General features: G+C 42.5%; 1 protein-coding gene across 1 annotated transcript in view; it reads left to right on the forward strand.

Annotated features, from left to right (window-relative positions):
• Nucleotides 1-20,025, forward strand: part of Slc49a4 (solute carrier family 49 member 4) — a 76,715-nt gene that overhangs the window by 9,030 nt on the left and 47,660 nt on the right. Inside the window, exon 2 of the mRNA XM_028752317.1 lies at nucleotides 10,764-10,857. Within this exon, the coding sequence (XP_028608150.1) occupies nucleotides 10,764-10,857 (94 nt within the window). The remainder of the gene's footprint in view (nucleotides 1-10,763; nucleotides 10,858-20,025) is intronic.

Raw genomic sequence — 20,025 nt, forward strand, 5'->3', positions numbered from 1 at the left:
TAGAAGTAAGCTTAGCTGTGAGGCTTTGAACAGAGGAGGAAAGATGACTCCGCTATTGCCCTGAGTAGGAAGACCTCTTAGTCTAGTAGGAAAGGCCAGGTGGGAGATGGAGCCAGTGCTGGCTTCCAACCCGCAGTGGAGGGTTTGAGGTGAGGTTAGACTGGACATGCTTGTTGAAAGTAGACTCACCAGTATTGTTGATGTGTTGGATATATAGCATGTGAAGGAAGAGAAGGCTAATGCATCTCTTAACTTTCTAGTAACAGGGAGACTAGAACTTTAATCTACTAGGGTATTTATAAGATTATGGAAGGGAGGCCAGGAGTAGTGAGTGGCACATTCCTTTAATCCCCACACTCAGGAGGCAGAGGCAGGCTGATCTCTGTGAATTTGAAGCTAGCCTGGTCTATATAGTAACTTCCAGACCAGCCAGTGCTACCTTGTAGCGAGACCTCTCTCTCATTCTCTCTCTCTCTTTTCTTCTCTCTCTCTCTCTTCTCTCATTCATTTCTCTTCTCTCTCTCCTCCCCCCCCCCCATACACACAGAGACACAGACACCGGAAGATTATGAAAAGAATGAAAGATATTTAAGAGAAATGGCATGAGGATTGGGGATTTGAAATCCTTGTTAGATATTCGTGAAGATAGAGGAAACTGTCAGTTGGGTATATAAATAAGAAGTTCAGAGAAGAGGCCTGCACGATATGTATAATGTGTGTAGGAACTGTCAGTTGTAGTGGATCTTGAATTTGGGGGCTAGGTTTGATATCTGTGGAGAGTGGTAGAGATTGAGAATAGGCTCGAGCCTGGAACATCCCAGCATGCGGAAGTTGGGGAAAGAGGAATGAACCCATAAGTGAGGACAGAATGGAGCCTTGGATTTAGAACATGAAGCTCATCGGTGTCATTTGAAAGACCTCACTGGAGTACCATGGTGAGGTAAGAATGAAATGGGAAAGAAACGTTGGAGACAGTGAGTGTAGGCATTCCTTTCAGAAGTCATACTGTACAGGGGAAAGAGAACTTGAGCAACAGCTAGAGGAAATGTAGCCTCTGAGAATCTCCTGTTAAGTAAAAGAACTTGAAGCATATTTCAGTGATACAGTAGCCTTATGGATGCACGAGGAAGAGGGAAATGGATGCTGGAAGGAGAGAGAGGAATTGATGTAACTGCTTTAGTATAAACATGATGAGATGCATTCTTCACAACACAGACTAGTTGGCCTTAGGAGCCTTGACAACTAATACTTACTCGTAACAGAAGACAAGACGATGTTTTTCAAATAGATGCAGGTAATAGGTGGCGGTTAATTTGCCCTATGTCTCAGATTGATTAGAAGGTGGTGGTTGGATTGTCTCAGCATTGAATGCCTACTTTAAATGGTTGATTATTAATTTGATATGAATCTGCATAGTTATATGGTTACCGCCTTGTTCTATTGGAGATGTCTCTTTAGGCAAGAGCAGAAATGTACTTTTGTGCACATGTACACTGTGTGTGTACATGTGTGTTTCATTAGGAAAATAGGACCAAAAAAAGCCTATGACAAGAATAAAGGGTTGTGTTGAGAGTGATATAAAAAGGGACCGTGGAATATAAGCTGAGTCAAGAACAAAAGAAGGAATCGTATTGTTTTATGTTCTGTGCCTGTATACCCATTTGTGTGCTTGGTGCCTGAGGAGGTGGTGACCCTCTGTGGATACTGGGAGTCATTCATAGGAAGAAATGCCCTTAACCACTGATCCAACTCTTCAGCCCCATTTGTTATTCTTTATAAGATAAAAATTTTCTTGTCATGGTTGTTAGTGTATGAGAGGGAATAAATGGGAAGGAGAGGTCACGGTTGAAAAGCCAGATGCTTGTAATTCAGATCGTCATGGATGTGATTTTGTAAAAATGCAGGCAGAATGTAACAAGTAGATGGTTGTCTTACTTAGGGTTTCTGTTGCTGTGATGAAACACCATGACCAAAAGCAATTTTGGAAGGAAAGTGTTTATTTAGCGAACATATTACAAGTCTATTAGGAAACCCAAGACAGGAAGTCAAAACAGGGCAGGAACTTAGAGGCAGGAGCTGATGCAGGAGTGCCGCCTACTGGCTTAAAAATCATGGGCCTCAATCCTGCCTTTTGGTGTGGTCATCTATATTCTGTGCTGTTAAATGTTGGAAGTATATAATTTGTTTTTTTTTGACTTTTACAGAGGGTTACAATTAAGCGATTTCCTTGAGTCTCGGAAGAGACATTTAAAATCGTTGCAGCTGTTAAAGACTCTGGGTGTTTCTGAAGTTGGACTAAATGTGTTTTGCTTTATGATATTGCAGTGAGACTAAGGGTGTCAGGGAGTAGAGTGTGGAGGCTTGAGTCAGGAGTGCCCCTCCCTGCCCGTAGGCTCAGGTATCTGGGCACTTGGTTAGTTGGTGGTGGAGCCTCCAGAGAGATTGTGGAGAAGTATGTAGTGGGGACGAGCTTTGAGCGCTTAAGGCTTTGTTTCACTTGCAGTCTGCCCTCTGCTTCATGCTTGCTGTATAAATGTGTGGCTTCTCAGCTTCCTGCTGCCAGCTGCCACGCTGCTCCTGACAACTTGTACTCAAACCCTCTGGAACTGTAAACCAGACTAGTCCTTCTGCAAGTTGCCTTGGTCGTGGTTTATATCACAGCAGCAGAAAGTAACTAATGGAGCCTGATGGGGAAATTCAGTAACTGATTTTCACTGAAACAAAATAACAAAAAAGCATATGAAACATGGGTCACAGACAGTGAACGACTGGGTACTGCAGTCGTCCTTATGATGGCTTCAGCTAACTCCCTGGAGAGGAGCAGTGCAAAGACGGAGAAGCCATCAGTTTTCCTAAGATGAAGACTTGGTTGTTGTAGCTGTTTGTGTTCTAGTGCTAATTATGTTCCCCAAAAAACTGCACCGGAATGTCTGCACATAGCTTCTGGGAACCTGTCCCCACTTGGTTCTGATTAGTAAACAGCCCATGGCTGAGCAGGGCAGACAGAGGCGGGACTTTAGGATTCCTTAGGCTTGGGATGGGGAGAAGAGGAAGGAAGGAGATGCCAGGAGAATGTGAAGGAGAGGAGAGGCCCCATGCCTGAGAAGAGTGCAGGACAGACAAGCATGGATGGCCACCATGTGAAGGAGCCAGGAGAGTGAGGCCAAGCTAGGTAGTCCTCTGGGTCCAGAGGATTAACTGTGTGGAGGTTAGGCAGTGGTCCAGCTATGGAGCTGCTTAAGGCGTATTCAAATATAATCTGGGCTCTGTGTGTGTGTGTGTGTGTGTGTGTGTGTGTGTGTGTGTGTAATATGTGTGTTTAGGAACATAAAGCATTGAAGTGGGTACTGAACCTGCTGTTGGGATTTATTTTTGTTTTATTTATTTATTTATTTTATCTTTATTTATTTTCTTTAAATCAAATTGTAATTTATACTCATTCACACAGGGGTTATAAACACAGAAAGGCAGGATGTGGGGAAGGGAATGGGACTGGAGTGTGGGTGTTCAGGGGGAATACAGATATCTTTCAGAACAGGGTATCGGCTGGGTGAAGGTTCAGGGGACAGGTCATTGTGACTCTGCCTATGACTCGCTTGTCCTTATCTAAGTTGGTATTGCCTGCCAAGGCTACCTATTTACAAGGTCTATGACTACTCAGGCTGGTAAATTTCCACAAAAGCTGCCTGTTTACAATAGCTTATAGCCATCTGTTTCAATGTTTTTCCACAGAGACCCAAGACTTGGTGTTAGTATACATGTATGACAGGGGATTTATTTATGAAATATTTAGTACAGCATGTTATGAATTCAGAGTTAGCAATGTAGCTCAGTCAGTAGGATGCTCACTCATCATGCCAGATGCCCTGGCTTCATCCCCAGCATCCTCTAAACTAGAAGAGTGGTACACAGACCTGTAATCCCAACCACTGTGGAGGGGAATAGAAGGATTGGGAGTTCAAGATTGTCCTCTGTCTCATTTGGCTCCCGGTCTATATGGATTCCATGAAACCATTTCAAAACAACAGAATAGTTATAAACTGGCACATTCTAGTGAGATGGCTCAGCAAGTAAGGGCACTTGCTGCCATGCTTGACAACCTTAATTTAATCCCTGGGACACACATGGTGATAATTCCTGTAAGTTGTCCTCTGACGCTCACAGTTGCTCACACACACAAAATAAATGTCAACAAAAATTTTTTTAAAAGAGAAATCAGAGGCCAGCAAAAAGAATTCTTAGGTACAGTGATTTAGGTGCATAGATTTCTAGATCTATGAGAGGCATTTTGTCTGAAAAAACTTCCAAAGGCTGGACAAAACAAAACAAAAACACTCTAAAAGAGAAGGCAGAAAAAATGATTCTAAAGCCTTTACTTGGCTTATACCCATGACAACCAGAATGGAAGAATCTTCTGTAAATATATCTCATCTGTATTTAAGAAGATGGAAGGAAGCTTTACTGTGTTAATAGAAATATAGAATGTATTAAAAGGCCAAAAACTTCTAGAGTTGAAAATTTTAATTAGTATCTCATTTTTAATTAAAAAGTAGATTTTTAAAACATCTAGTACTGGGGCTCAGTGATTTGTGAAACCATTTTATTATTTTATTTATTTATTTATTTATTTATTTATTTATTTATTTATACTTATTTCCATTTTATCTTGCTCACTGCCCCCTACTGATCACCCCCTCCCACAATCTTTCCCCCTCTCCTTCTCCTTTGAGTGGGTGGGGGCTCCCTGGATATGCCCCCACCATAGCATATCAAGTCTCTGTGAGGCTAGGAGCATCTTCTCCCACTGAGGCCAGACAAGGCAGCCCAGGTAGAGCATATCCCACATACAGACAACGTCTTTTGGGATAGCCCATGCTCTAGTCGTTCAGGTCCCACATAAAGACCAAGCTGCAAATCTGTTACATATGTTAGAGGAAGCCTAGGTCCAGCCCATGTATGTTTTTCAGTTGGTGGTTCAGTCTCTAAGAGCCCCAAGGATCCAGGTTATTAACTGTTGGTCTTCCTGTGGAGTTCCTATCCTCTTTGGCCCCCTAAGACTTCCCCAACTCTTCCATAATAGACCACAAGCTCCATCCACTGTTTGGCTGTGGGTGTTTGCATCTGTCTGAGTCAGCTGCTAGGTAGAGCCTCTCAGAGGACACCCATGCTAGACTCCTGTCTGCAAGCATAACAGAGTATCATTAATAATGTCAGGAATTGTTTGCCCATGGGATGGGTGAGACCATTTAAGATGTCCTAATTTACAAGTGGTTGGAATCTCAGGAGAAGATGGGTAAGATACGGTATAGATAAAATGTGGTGATAGAAAAAAAATGTTTTGAAGAAATAATGGAAGAAAACTTTTCAAGCCTGATCTCTCTGCTCTGCATATCTAGGAATCCCAGCAGAAGCAATATGAATAAAACTACACCAAAACATATAATCATATCAACATAAGAGTATATAATCATATCACTTGAGGCCAGTGATACAGAGACTCTTAAAACGCATGAAAGAAGGAAGTCTGGAGAGCTTTGAGACAGAAGCACTAGCATGCTTAGGAAGTGTCAGTGGAAGCAGCATCCTAAGTGGGCCAGCGCTGTAGGAAGACAAGGTGGAGGCTGGGTCCCAGTGATTGTGCTGAGCCCTCCAGAAGGCACAGCGGGAGGCTTTCAGAGTTAGAGAGTTCAAAGATGTTGAGTTAAAGGATATATAGACATGCAGTGGGGTGAGGATGACCTGTGGATTTGGATCTTTTCTGTCACAGTTGTAAGCAGGATAAGCAGGCACAGTGTCGTTCCTTATCCCGATAGTATCTGTGGTTGACTGGGGTGATGAGAGAAGAGAAGCTTGGCAGCAAGCAGCCTTGTCTTCCCTCCGCCTAAGGAAAGCGAGGCCCCAGACAAGCATGGTCTCCCCCAAGAACTTTGACCCTGCAGCTCTGTTCTTCATCTGGATTCTTTGTTTCTATTTTATTAAATACTTGTACTTAAATACTTCACTTCATATATACAGTGCTCACAGGGGCCAGAAGAGGGTTACAGATAGATGTGCGCTGCCATGTGGGTGCTGTGGATTGAACCCAGGTCCTTTGGAAGAGCAGCCAGTGCTCCTAACCATTGAGCCATCTCTCCAGCCACGAATTTACTTAACAGTGCAGATATTTGTCAAGTTCAGCTTTAGAAAACTCTCTTGTGTCACACAGCCTGATGTGATGTCTCTGTATCCAGTGGGGGTCCCCGCATCTCATCTCTTAAAAGGCAGCTTCTTGAAGTATCTAGATGCCATATTTGAAAAAATTTTCCTTTTAACTTTACTAGTGTTTGCTTGTGCAAGTGTTTTGTGTTTTTTTTTTTTTTTTTGGTTTTTCGAGACAGGGTTTCTCTGTGTAGTCCTGGCTGTCCTGGAACTCACTCTGTAGACCAGGCTGGCCTCAAACTCAGAAATCCACCTGCCTCTGCCTCCAAGTGCTGGGATTAAAGGCATGCGCCACCACCGCCCGGCAAGTGTGTTCTATCATACTCTTCATTACATGCTTTTTTTCCATCACATACTGTGATCCCCTGAGGGCCGTTCATATGTAAGTTTTATTTTTCTCTTAACTGTTTCACTGGGTCCTTTATTTTATGCCTCTCCCCCTGAGATGACTTGTTATCTCTCTGATTAATTGAAATTAGAGAGTCCTGCCTTGTTGAGGTACAGGTGACAGGAAGGAAGTACTCCATTCAGGACTGAGAGTCTAAGTACAATAGGTTAAGTAACCCTTGGCAACGGTTAAACAGAAAGCCTGCTTCTAGTTCCTCTGTTGGTATAACTAGGCTCTATCCATCCAAAATTGCTTTCGTGATGAGCTCTTCAGAAGCTCCTCGTTCTTACACGTATATAAGCTATTATAGCATCACATATTTGATTAAAGCGCCCTGCATAGAAGAGTCCTGGGCAGTAGCAATGGGTTATTTGGACCATGTGGCACAGTCAGTGCCCCACTACTTCTTGGCTGCCTCTACAATTACAAGCAGAATCCTTAGGAGGAAGAGAGACCTTGTGCACAGTATAAAATATAAAGCTCTGTCTGGTGTCTCATTGAGTGCCCAGAATAACTGAAAACAAGTACCGTCCTGCAGTTTTAGGGTATTTATGGCTGTGTGTGTATTGTTCATTAATTACACTATTTCCTGTGGCTAAACTGCTGTTTCCAAGCCCATGTTCTGCAGTAGAAGCAGTAATGAGCAGTATGTATGCATTACTTGTTACCAGGAAGCACAATTCTCTGTGGCATTCCTTCTGCCAAATTGCATTAATCATATTCAGATTATATAAGAATATTATAAAGTTTGCCCCATTCATATCACAAAGTATTCTCAGTGTGGCATTTATGTGCCTGATCTGGATCTTAAATTTATTTCCCTGTGATGTTTGTTCTGCATAATCATCATTTTGTTGACTTTCAATTTCCTTCAAGCAGAGAAGAAATTTGAAAATCAAACATTTAACCATCTACCCTCTTACTAATCTTTTTTTTCTGAGAAGGAAAACATTTCATTAATTGTTTAGTTCTGTTTTCTCTGTAGCATGGTTTCAAACATTGAATTTGGGGCTATTTGAAAGAAGGTGGGGCTACCTGTCCCATGACTTGTGTGAGTCACCTGAATGATGTGGCTGCCACAGACGTAGGTGATAGTAGTTCAATATAGATAGAAGAATAGCATTCCAAACATGGGCAGATGTAGCACCATTGTATGGTTCATTATGTATTCACAGTGCAGGTCTTACTTGGCTATCATGTGTATTTCTAGTTACTGTGCCTTCTCTTTCAATCTGTTGTTGGGACAAATACCATGCCCAAAAACATCTTAGGGGAGGAAAGGATTTATTTGGCTCATAATTCCAGGTAACAGTTCATTCATTGTTAAAAGGAAGCCAGGACAGGAACTTGAAGCAAGAACCTTGAGGAAGGCTGCTTCTGGGGTCACTCTTTGGCTCATGTTTCCTTATGCAGTCCAGGACCAAGGAAAGGTTGCTGGACTCTCCTCCATCAACTAACAATCAAGACACTCTCCACCCTATTACCTTCTGGGCAGCCCCTCCCATAGGGCCACTTTCTCTTTCCTCCTACATTTTGGATACATTTTCTTCTGCAGCTCTAAATCTGATCTGTCTCCCTCTGAGACAAGGCAATCCTTCCTCTTCCCACTCCTTTCTCTCCCTCATTTCCTGCCCGTGCAAATCCCCAGGTCCCGCCTCAGTCTACCTACCAAGCCATTGGCTGTACAGCAATTCTTTATTGCCAATCAAATCCAGCTCGGGGTGGAGACCCTTAACATCTGGAAACATGGCTGTTGGGAGCCCAATTGAATTGAGACAGCATTAGAACCAACCCTTAGCAATTAACCAAAGACTGCTCTAGTTGCCATGGCTACAGGACACCTTCCAAGAATGACATCTTGTTATAAAGAGGTAAAAAGTGAACACAACGTGTGTGTGTGTGTGTGTGTGTGTGTGTGTGTGTGTGTGTGTGTGTGAGAGAGATTTATGGAGTTTAGAAGACACTTTTCAGGAGTTTGTTCTCTCTTTCCATCAGAAGTTCCGGGGATTTAATTCAGACTCTCAGGCTTACACAGCAAGAAGTTTACTTCTGTGTCATCTTGCTTGCTTCTGATTTTAATTTTTATGGTATTGTTTAGTACACATACACACACATATGCATACTTATTGTTTTACTTACTTGCATGTATGTATGTATTATGCATACTTTGTGCATGCCTGGTGCCTACAAAGGTCAGAAGAGGTATTAGAAATGAATACTACTGTTCTTGCTTGGCGTTACACAAAGAAACACAAGAACAAAGCAGAGGTAAGCTAGCCCTGCAATTTCTCTATGTACAAAGGCATATCGCCAAGAGGGACTAGCAAGCATGCATGGCATAGATGCTGCTGTATCGTTTAGCTCTAACACAGGGCATTTGGCTATTCCTCATTGTGGAAGGTTCACCTCCCAGTCCACTCTCAACTGACTGATGTGGAAGGTGGAAGGGAAGGGAAAATAAGAGACTTGAAGGCACATTGGCTAAAAACCCCACCTCTCCTCCTCCTCCTCCTCCTCCTCCTCCTCCTCCTCCTCCTCCTCCTCCTCCTCTTCCTCTCCCTCCTCTTCCTCCTCTTCCTCCTCCTCCTCCTCCTCCTCTTCTTCTTCTTCTTCTTCTTCTTCTTTTTTGTTTTTTGTTTTTTGTTTTTGTTTTTTGAGACAGGGTTTTTCTGTGTAGCCCTGGCTGTCCTGGAACTCACTCTGTAGACCAGGCTGGCCTCGAACTCAGAAATCCGCCTGCCTCTGCCTCCCAAGTGCTGGGATTAAAGGCATGCACCACGACCGGCCAGCTCCCACCTTTCATCTTAAAGGAAATAAGAGATATGATTTCTTGAAGCCATTCTAAGTGAGTATGGCCTGGAAACACAGATTTAGGTTACCCTAAATTCCGTGTTCCACTGTGAAAGCAGTTACATGAAGTTGTTTTTTTTTTTTTTTTTTAATTTTATTTATTTAATGTATGAGTGCTCTGCTGCATATTCATCTGCCTGCCTGAAGAGGGCGTCAGATCCCCCTATAGATGGTTTGAGCCACCATGTGGTTGCTGGGAATTGAACTCATGACCTCTGGAAGAGCAGCCAGTGCTCTTAGCTGCTGAGCCATCTCACCAACCCACATGAAGTTTTTATAGTTTCACAGAACAAAGAAAGTTATAAATCAAAACAAGTTTAAATACATTGGTGGGTACACCAGAGAGTCAAGTACAACAAGGTCGGGGAGCTATTCTGTAGGTGTAAATGCTATTTGATGACATTCTTAGCTTTAGCATTGGCAGAAGCTAGTGGTCTGCTAAGTCAATAGATTCTAAGAGGTTTTTGTGTATTATCACAAGATGTTAGTTCCAATACAGAGTGAGGCAAGCAGTGGGTGTTCCAGAAGCTAAAACTGGCCCAAGATAAGGTAATTAGCCTCTGAACCTGCAAGATTCCAATCTCTGCATCAGTCTCCACAGACATAGACTCCTTCCAGGAGTCTTTTAGTTCATAGCCAGATATGGCTTCTTTTCAGGAATTTTTTTCACTCACAGGGAGGAGGAGAAGTGAAGAGGAGCAGGCACACAGCCATTAAACCTGCCCCTTGTAGAGAGCACTGATGCCCCTGGAAGTGGAGTTGTAGATGGCTGTGTGCTACCATGGATCTGGTGAAGCTGGGTGCTCTGCTAGAGCAGCAAGCCCTGGTAACCAGAGCCGCTCTCTAGGTCTAACCGCATTGGTTCATAAGTTCAAAACTGATATGTACCTGTTGCCTTAGAATAATTTTTAGTAACAATGTAGTTTTTATTACCACTTTGAATTTTAAAGTTGGAAATTTACATTTGATGTTATTTTTACTTTTATTTGTGTATGTGTACATAAGCCTAAGATAAAATTTAAATCATCTTTTAAATTTATTTTCCATACTTTTACTGTGATAACTGAATAAACCCTTCCAGTACTCACTTGGATGATTAGAGGGATGGGTTGTCCCTTGGTCTTTGTGGTCATCCCAGTTTTCTGCTCAAGTAGAAACCGTCAGTGTTCAGTGTACAGGCTGTTTTCCCCTTCTCATGTTAGGGGCGTTAGGGAAAAGCCATTGTGTGAGAATGTAATATTAGAATAATTACACAAAGCGAATCCCAGTTAACACTGGGCTCCCATAAAGAAAACAGAACTCATCTGGATGCTTTCTTCCGTCCTAGGTCTTCGGATCACTGTGCTTCTGACGTCCTTTCTTATGGTTTTGGGAACTGGTCTAAGATGCATACCTGTATCAGACTTAACCCTTAAAAAAAGGTAAGTCCTGTATGACATTTCTGCACATTTTAATCTTTTATTGCAAGTGTGTTATTTATGCTTGACTATGAGTCTCTGATAGTGTGATCTGTAGAGAGTCACAGGTATGAAAGCCCTTATTCTTTTTACTGTGTGTAATGGTTAACTTAGTTTCTTTTCACATGGAAGATGCTGGACTAGTTGTAGAAACAAAACAAATAAAAACAAGTGAATCTTCTTAAACTATGAGAAATGCACAAATAAGTATAACAGGTCACACACACACACACACACACACACACACACACGCGCACACACGCACGTCTGTTACATAAAATAGAAGCAGTGGGACTGGAGAAATGGCTAAGAGGGTAAGAGCACTTGTTGCTCTTGCAGAGGACCTGGGCTCAGTTCCTAGCATCTACATGGCAGCTAGCAACCGTCTGTATACACCCCAGTTCCAGGGACTCCAACAAGTATGCACATGGTACACATATGTATACAGGCAATACATCATACATTTTAAGTAAAACAAGTAAATCTAAAAAAATGCTTTTAAAAATAGAGGTAATGGTATAAAGGAGATATAAAAGTACTCCATGGCACAGAGTAGTCTTGGTTGTGCAGAGAGAACCATGGGTGTAAATGGCAGAAGAGGGGAGAGCTCTCCAGGCAGGGAGGCCAGGATGACTAGAATCAAGTGAGTGAGTGACTTTTTGGGGACCTAAAAAAGACCTAAAGTCCAAGTAATGATCGGCACTGCAGAAGTTTGGGGCTGGGTCCTCTAAGGTTGTGTGAGCTCCCATGTGGACTTCAGGGCTTTTTCTGAGCTAGAAAACTACCGGAGGTTTTAAGCTGTGGAGTGTCCTGTTACAGGCTGCTGTTCTACTTGTAGGGAAGCTGGAGGTCACAGGCAAAATAAGGAACGAACCAGGGGAACCAGGGGAGGTGGCCGCTGGGTGTTGTGGTAGCAATGATAACATGAAAAAAAATGGCAAAACTCTGTATTTTGGAGAATTTGCTGCTGGAAATGCAGATATGGGGAGCAAAGGGATCCAGGGAACTCCTGGCTGCAAGGCATTCTGGGAATGATAAGGATGGCCTTCGTGAGCACAGATGTGAGGAGAGGTCGGAGGTGGTGCAGCCGAGGCAGAGCTGCTGCCTGTAGTTCTGCTAGAGATAGACATAGGTGGCGAGGTGGGTGGCTTTCATTTAGAACAGTACTTTACAGTTTAAAAATAAATGTTCATTTTCTGATTTTCAAAATATATTCTCTTTTCAGGAAACCTAAGATGCAAATGTTTTGTATTTTAAAAGAAAGCCAGAAAAAGTGACATGGGCTCTCGTGGAAGGCTGTCAGCTTCCATCCTCCCGAGTTGGGTCTTTATTGTGTTTGATGTGGTCTAGATTTTTTAAACAGTACAGATTTGTTTGTTTTTAAGCCACCCACAGTGTTAAAATATAATCTCAGTATAATGTCCTAAAAGCACTCTGAAGATGTCACTCAGCCTTTGGTTTTAATTCCGCTCTGGACCACCTGTGCTGTTACATCTCAACGCTACGTTCTTCGTCCTTCCAGTTATGATTCTAGAAATAAAGAGCTGGGTCTGCATTCTGTCAGAGAAAGTGAAACAGAAGAGAAATGGAACTCATAAAGAAATGTGAATAAAGAAAGGTTGGGTAGGAAGGAGAAACATCTCAGAGATATCCTGCCTTTCCTAAGGAGGTGGCATACATTTAATTTTCAATCTTGAGTTCATCTGCAAAGAATAGGTTCCCCAGAGTAAGATAGTCTGTGTCCTAAGTAATTCCAAGCACCATTTATAGTGCAGCTGTCAAAATGAAAATACTATAATTAGAACCTATATTTTTATCTGATATATATGCTAGGTTGGTACTTTTTCAGTTTATATGACACTGTGGAAGTAATAAAGACCTACAAAATTCATTTAAATATCACTGAAACAAGAATTTGGCAATCTATGTCTTGTGGGGCTGCCTCACATGGAACTTTGGAGGTCTGACCCAGCCTGTTGGAATGGTGCCCTCCACCCTGGTGTCCTAATCTTGAGTCCGGTGACTCTGAGGAGATGTGAAATAGCAGCTTCCTGAGAAGTGCTTTCTAATGGGTTCCACCTTTGAGTGGTATGTGTATATTATTGATAAATATGTCAGCCAATGTATTAATTAATGTATTATAATATAGCATTTTATCTGAAGGTCCTGATGAAAAGTCAGGAAAAGATACTTTGCCACTTTTTCCTGATAGCATCGTAGATAAGAGGGGAGGCACGAATAATGAATCAAAACACATCTCTCCTAAGATCCAGCCTAACAACAACCTAAAGAGACTATAAATGTTCTGTAGCAGCAAATGGCATTACACTGTAGTGTGCAGCGCTGTGTGGCGTGCTCCACAAACAAGCTAGACTTCCTACGGGTAAAGCTACAGTAATTGATTTCTGTCTTTAGTCACAGATGTACCAGTCATCCATAACATGTGCCATGTTTGTTACCTTTCCATTCAGAGTCATTCTGTCAATGCAGACATAGAGCAGCTTTACTAACGTGTCAGACAGCTGAAGAGTGTGATTCTGATAAACATAGGTTTTTCTAGAAATAGTCTCCATTGTGAAATGCCTTGCAGCTGGCCAAGTTGTCTTTAGAACGGCTGTAGAGAAAAGACCATTTGCTCAAAGGCTTTTAGAAGGTCAAAATCAGTGAGAAGAAACCTACATCCTTGCCTTCCTGCTTTAGTAAATTCATGTTGTATCAAAGGCCTAAACATATAAAACAAGTCCTAATGGTGTTAGGAAAATAGTTGTTTTAAAGAAGCCAAGAGAGGAGAAGGCCTGACAACTAAGACAAACCCCGAAAGCCACATTAAAATGTGGTCAAACGTCTTCATGATTAGCCACACTGTAAAACAAAGTCAAAAGACAAGTTAAAGAGTAGGAAGTTCAACAAATAAGACAAATGGGCCGTTTCTTGAGTTGGAAGTAATTATGTCAAGTCAGTAAAGAAGTAGCAATCCAGGAATGAATGGGTATGACAAACAATAATAGAAATTAAAAGGCAAATGACAGAATTGAGAGAGAGAAGCCAGCTTTCTGTCATGGTTAAATAAACAAAGGTTAAGACAGTGATCAGACACCTCTCTGTCGTTGCTGGTGTTGGAACAGTTTGGGATGTCCTATTTGCAGGGCGTCGGGGCAATATATCTGATTTAAAGTGTACGTGCTCTTTACTCTGTGTATTTATAGAAAATTAGCCTATTTGCAAAGCTGTACCAGGTCAGGCACACCCATGTGTAGAGGGTTTGCCTGTGGTAGAGGAAGGCTAAGCTCACTCAGCTGCCAGCCACAGAGGCCTGTGCAGTGGATTGTGGGATTGTTTGCAGCTGTGAACAGTTTTGCAGGTGCTAATGTGGACTGTCTCTAAAGTGTGCTTCTGAGCAAAGAAGTGCGGTTTAGAACAGTATGTTTAGTGTGCTTCCACTTAGAAAACAGTGGCAAAGGTATATATGGCAGCTTTAGCAAGGACTCTTTCTAGAAGCTATTGCTACCGGTTGTCTTTCGGGAAGGAGCCAAGGAACTCCAGGTCTTGAGAGAAGAAAACACTTATTTCTTGTTTTATAGTCTTAACTACTATCAGGAATATTCTATCATATGTGTATATGTCTTAGGTTGCTTTCTGTTGCTGTGATAAATATTGTGACCAAAAACTTGGGGAGGAAAGATATATTTCATTTTACAGCTTATAGTCCATCACTGAGGAAAGTCAGGGCAAAAACTGGAGGCAGGAACTGACGCTGTATTCAGGACTGTATGTATGACCTTTTCAATTAAGAGAAATTAAAGTGCTTACTTCATGTCAGTGAGAAAACAACTCTTACTTCAAAGAAGGTAAGAGATAACTTACTCTGGAGCCAGTTATGACTGGCCATGTTTGGGATCATAGATTCGGATTGTCCCAACCTCTGTGTATCAAAGAAAGAGAGCATAAGTAAATCAAGACACTTTTCAAATACATCCACGAGAACATCATGTAGGAAGTTCACAGACATCTCACTGTGGGCCTCCGATGCAGCATGACAGCATTCTTAGCCCTTTGCTTGGTGGGAACTAGTAGTTTGTGGATTCTTAGGGATTTATGTAATGGTCACAAAGATGTTAGGTCACATACAGAAGAGGGCACTCAATCAGTGGGCTGTGAAGGGGCCTGAAGGTGGCCTAAGGTAATTTGGCTTTGGACTAGAAACATCCCATTCTTTCGGGTCATTGGAGTTGTATGTAACTAAGCAGCCTTGTTGGAGGTTCAGTGTAAGGTTGTATCCACCTGGGAGCTGTCACTCACAGTTCACTGTTCCCCTGGTTGATCAAGCACCGCTGTTTGTGCATATGGACTCTGAATAATGAGGGGGGGGTTATATGTAAGTTTCTCCAGTGTAGAAATATGGATCATTTGATATGTACATTTAATAACTAAGATTCTTTTCTATAAATGTATAAAATTAAAGTTCTCCTACATTGGTATCTTTAAAAATAAATCCCACAAACTACCCACTTACTAACACTGTCTAGATCCTTGGGTCCCTACTCAGTGCTAACAGTTTTAACAAGGTCTGTTAAATAATCTCATGTTCATTTAGACTTAAGAACTAAATTGCAATAAATTGCATTTCACTAATCCATGTGATATAATCGCATAAGTGAGTATCAGGTAATCACTGTTTTGACTCTAGGGACTGAAGAGCACTGTTGCTCTTGCAGAGGACCTGACTTCATTCTCAGAACCCACATACCTGCTCAGAATCTTCTGTGACTCCAGTTCTAAGGGACCTGATGGCCTCTCCTGGCCACCTTGGGCACTAGGCATACATGTAGGCAAAGCACTCATAAAACAAACATAAATCTTGAAGATTTAGACTCTATTAATAATTCTGTTGCCCTGCTTGCTTCTTTTTTTTTTTTTTTTGGTTTGGTTTTTCGAGACAGGGTTTCTCTGTATAGCCCTGGCTGTCCTGGACCTCACTCTGTAGACCAGGCTGGCCTCAAACTCAGAAATCCACCTGCCTCTGCCTCCCAAGTGCTGGGATTAAAGGCATGCACCACCACCGCCTGGCTGCCCTGCTTGATTCTTAAAGCTCCAGGATCATGTTTTTAAGTGTTTCTGCATGGTGCTGAGCTGGGCCCAAGCCTATGGCAGTGGGTGGCTGCTGCGGTGAGTCTTCAGAAGAGCAAAGGTGTGGACGAGAGCCCTGGTCCTGAGTCCTTCTTCTCTTTGTTGTCATTGTGATATGTTGAGTCTGAGGTAGTTCCCAGGCCCCCAACATCACACAGGAATATTAAGTTTTTCTTGTTCGACATACCATACATATATAGATAATTATATAAAACATATTTTGATGAAAGAATCACCAAGCACATACTCCAGCTCCATCACCCAGGTTAGAACTCTACAAAGCTAGCAGGTAATTGATCCCTTACTTTCTCCCTCTCCCACCTGTGTAGGGTCACATCGTGAGTGTGGGTGAGATTTTCAGAGCAGCTTGAATTGGCCCACTAAGAATATTTCAGGGCCAACAATACAGGTGTGACAAGACACACATACAAAAAAAAATGTAGCTTGACTTTTTTGGTTGGGGGGAGGTTGGGAAGAGTCTCTCATAATGTAGCCCAGGCTAGCCTCCTGTTCCCTATGTAGCTGAGGATGACTTTGAACTTAATTCTCTTGACTTCACCTCCCAGGTGCACCACCATACCCAGTTTATGTAGTTCTAGGAAAGACTGGCCACATTCTGCCCCAGGAAAAAAGTAAAAATTTAAGAGTATTTCAAAGGCTGCTGAAAATGTCCATTGCTCTTTTCCTTCAAAATAAGAGTTTGTCTTGGAGTTTCCCCCCTTAATATTAAAAAAAAAACAGTACAATTTATGTTACCCACAACAAATTGGTTATAAGAACACAATAGGCTAGAAGCTGTCGGTAATAACAGTGAAAACACAAGTGGCTGTGCTTTTTAAATCATCCCAGGAAGTAGAGTGTAGCTGCTGTCCCTGAGGTTGGCTACTGTTAGAAAAAAGCAGCCTCCTTAATCTGTGGCACATATCAAAGTACATCCCTGACAGAGTCAAAAAACTGGTAAGCCTTGTTCCCAAACCTTTGTTTCCCAAAGTAAATCTTGTCCCAAAGAGTTGTTTGTTTTCCTAAGCATAAAAACAGTAAAGACATTACACATGGAAGCAACCACCTGTCTTTGGGGTTGGGGTAATGCCTAGGTTAATATTTGACATCAACATCTGGAATCTTGTGCTTCAAAATAAATCAGAAAATGCAAAATGTGTGTTGAGAATGTGTGTTGGATGTTTTAGGTAGCTTGTAAATTACATAAGCACGTATCCTGGTTTGCTTCTATGTTAACCGTGATAAAACACTGCCCAAAACCAATGTCAGGGAGGAAAGGCTATTTCTTCCTTACTCCATCACTGGGAGAAGTCAGAGCAGGGACTGGGTAGAAATGGAAGCAGAGCACGCAGAGCAGTGCTCACTGGCGTGGACTTGTTTCATGCCTCTCATACAGCTCAGGCCACCTGCCTGGGATTGCATCACCACAGAGGATGAGCCTTCCTGCATCAAATTAGCCATCAAGAAAATGTCCCATCGGCATGCCCACAGGCTAGATGGAGGCAGTTCTTCAGCTGAGCTCCGTCTTCCCAGGTGTGCCAAGGTGACAACTACAACTAACCATAAAAGAATTTAAAAAAAAAAAAATCAAGGGTTTGAAGGGAGGAAAAGGTAGGGAAAAATGGTGTAAAATTATATCATCATCTCAAATTTTTTTAAAAAAAAAGTGTTCATGGAACACTAAAGTCAATATTTACTTAACCTATTTTGATTTAATAAAGAATAGGCTGGCCTCTGCAACAAAGAGACAAAAAAAAAAGTTTAGTTTTCTTTCAGATGTTAATATTGTGAGGTGTGACCCACAGCAGTCTAAAAGATAGCAAGGTACTTAAGAGAAGTGAGTAGTTCAAGCACCCCCTACAATGGCCACCCTAATCATGTGACCAGAGCTGGCTCCTGAATAGGGTATCATAGCATCTTTAGGTGATGAGCAGAGGCCGTGTGCATCATTTAGGTCACCTCTCATTGGTACAGGCTTATCATGTGGTCAGGCACATCCATCTGCAAAAAAGGGCAAAGTGTAGCACAGCTGCCAGGTATCTCCTGCCCCTCCTCCCCAATTTAATGTGGACTACCTTGATAACTATCCTAAAACTTGAAGGTACTATAATGAAGAAAGAAAGAAAGAAAAAAGAAAGAAAGAAAGAAAGAAAGAAAGAAAGAAAGAGGGAGGGAGGGAGGGAGGGAGGGAGGGAGGGCGGGCGGGCGGGAGGGAAGGCAGGCAGGCAGGCAGGCAAGCACGCTGTCTATTTCCTGTGCAGAGAACACATCCAGTATCTTCTTCGGTGACTGTGCTGTCACACCCACAGTCTGGGTGGTTTTGTAGCTCCTTTGAGCTCAGACAGGTTTTATCATTATTCTCAGTGACTGTGTAGAAGTGCTTGAACTCTGCATCCCTCTTGGGGTGACACAGATTTCACAGTTAACTTTCTACCAGGGGCTGATTTGGGGACCTGGGGGCTAGTTTTGTAGGATTGCTCTGTGGGATCTTGGCAGTATGCATATCTCTCAAGCACTTCTAGTCTCCTGTCCTGTTTGTCAGTAGGTTCTCACGTGAGTGCAGCCACATCAAAAGATTTTTACTCCTGGTTGTGTTTTTTACACCCCTTGAATTTCCTCTTACCTTGTTTCTAAACTATGTATTATGCGTGTGTCTACCTGTGGGGTTTTACAAGTGTGTGAAGGTGCCCACGGGGGCCAGAGACATGGAGCTAGAGTTGCAGGTGCTTGTGAGCTGTCCAGTGTGGTGCTAGGACACAGCACTTGGGTCCTCTGCAGCCAGAGCAGTACACTCTTAACTTAAAATCCACTTCTCCTGCCCCTATGCCCCAAAGAACCACTTCTCCTGTCCCTACGGCCCAGTTTAATGAGGACTATCTTGATAGTATCCTTAAAAGGTCAGCTTGGGAAGGAAATTACATCCGATCTGTATCGGTAGACATGCTAGAAGCCATTTCTGTTTCCCACCATTTATGGTTTAGGAGCAATCTCAGACAGCAGTTCGTAGATATTCATTAAATTCATGTTGCAGACACTGAGTGGAAAGAAACTCTCGCAGGCTTTTGTCCCTTATATTAGTGCTTGCAAACCAGCTAGCACATCACTGCCTTTGTATCACTCCTAGATGACATCCTGAAATCAGTGTGTCTGTTTTAGTTTACCACTGTGATAAAATACCTGGGGGAAAAAAAAGGCCTGGTCTCCAGAGGCAGAGGCAGGATGATTTCTGAGTATGAGGCAAGCCTGGTCTATGGAGTTTCAGTAGCTGAAGCTACACAGAGAAACCCTGACTCAAGAAAACAATTAAAAAAATTTTTTTAAATGTCAACTTAAGTGGAGGTATGGATTATTTTGGCTTTAGAAGTTTTACTCCATGATTATTTAGTCCTGTTGTTCTTGTATAAGAGAACGCCTCAGGGCAAAGGAAATTCTGTACCACAAGGCAGGAAGTGACCAGCTTTCTTCCATGAGGCCTCACCTTCCAAAGGTTGTACTATAGGTTAGCTTCCAAGCCTCACCACCGAGATCTGTAACCTAGGTCCAAACCACAGCAATCAGCAAGAGGCAGGAAGCTCAGAGTGCTGCCATGGGTTTCCCACCCAGTTCTTGGTTATCATAGTAACAGCTTTACTGTAAGTTTACAGGTCGCCAGCCCTCTTGGCCTGCAGTTGAAGCACTAGGGCAGTGCCAAGCATGGCATGCCCTTGTGAATGTAACTCCCAATTTCTTGACTAATTTCTCAAACAAGGAGCAGGTTAACCTGTTCTAACAAATAGATCCCAGAACATACTAGCTCAAACAACATAGTGTTTCTCATTTAATCATCCCGAATAAGCAAGTGGGCTGGAGCAGGAGGGTTGTTCTGTTGTTAATTCTGTGAATCATCAGAAAAACCAACTCCCTACCACATGCACTGCACACATGTGTCCCCCTACCACATCCACTGCACACATGTATCCCCCTACCACATGCACTGCACACATGTATCCTACCACATGCACTGCA

The sequence above is a fragment of the Grammomys surdaster genome, unplaced genomic scaffold, assembly GCF_004785775.1.
Source record: "Grammomys surdaster isolate TR1022 unplaced genomic scaffold, NIH_TR_1.0 125889, whole genome shotgun sequence".
NCBI lineage: Eukaryota > Metazoa > Chordata > Mammalia > Rodentia > Muridae > Grammomys > Grammomys surdaster.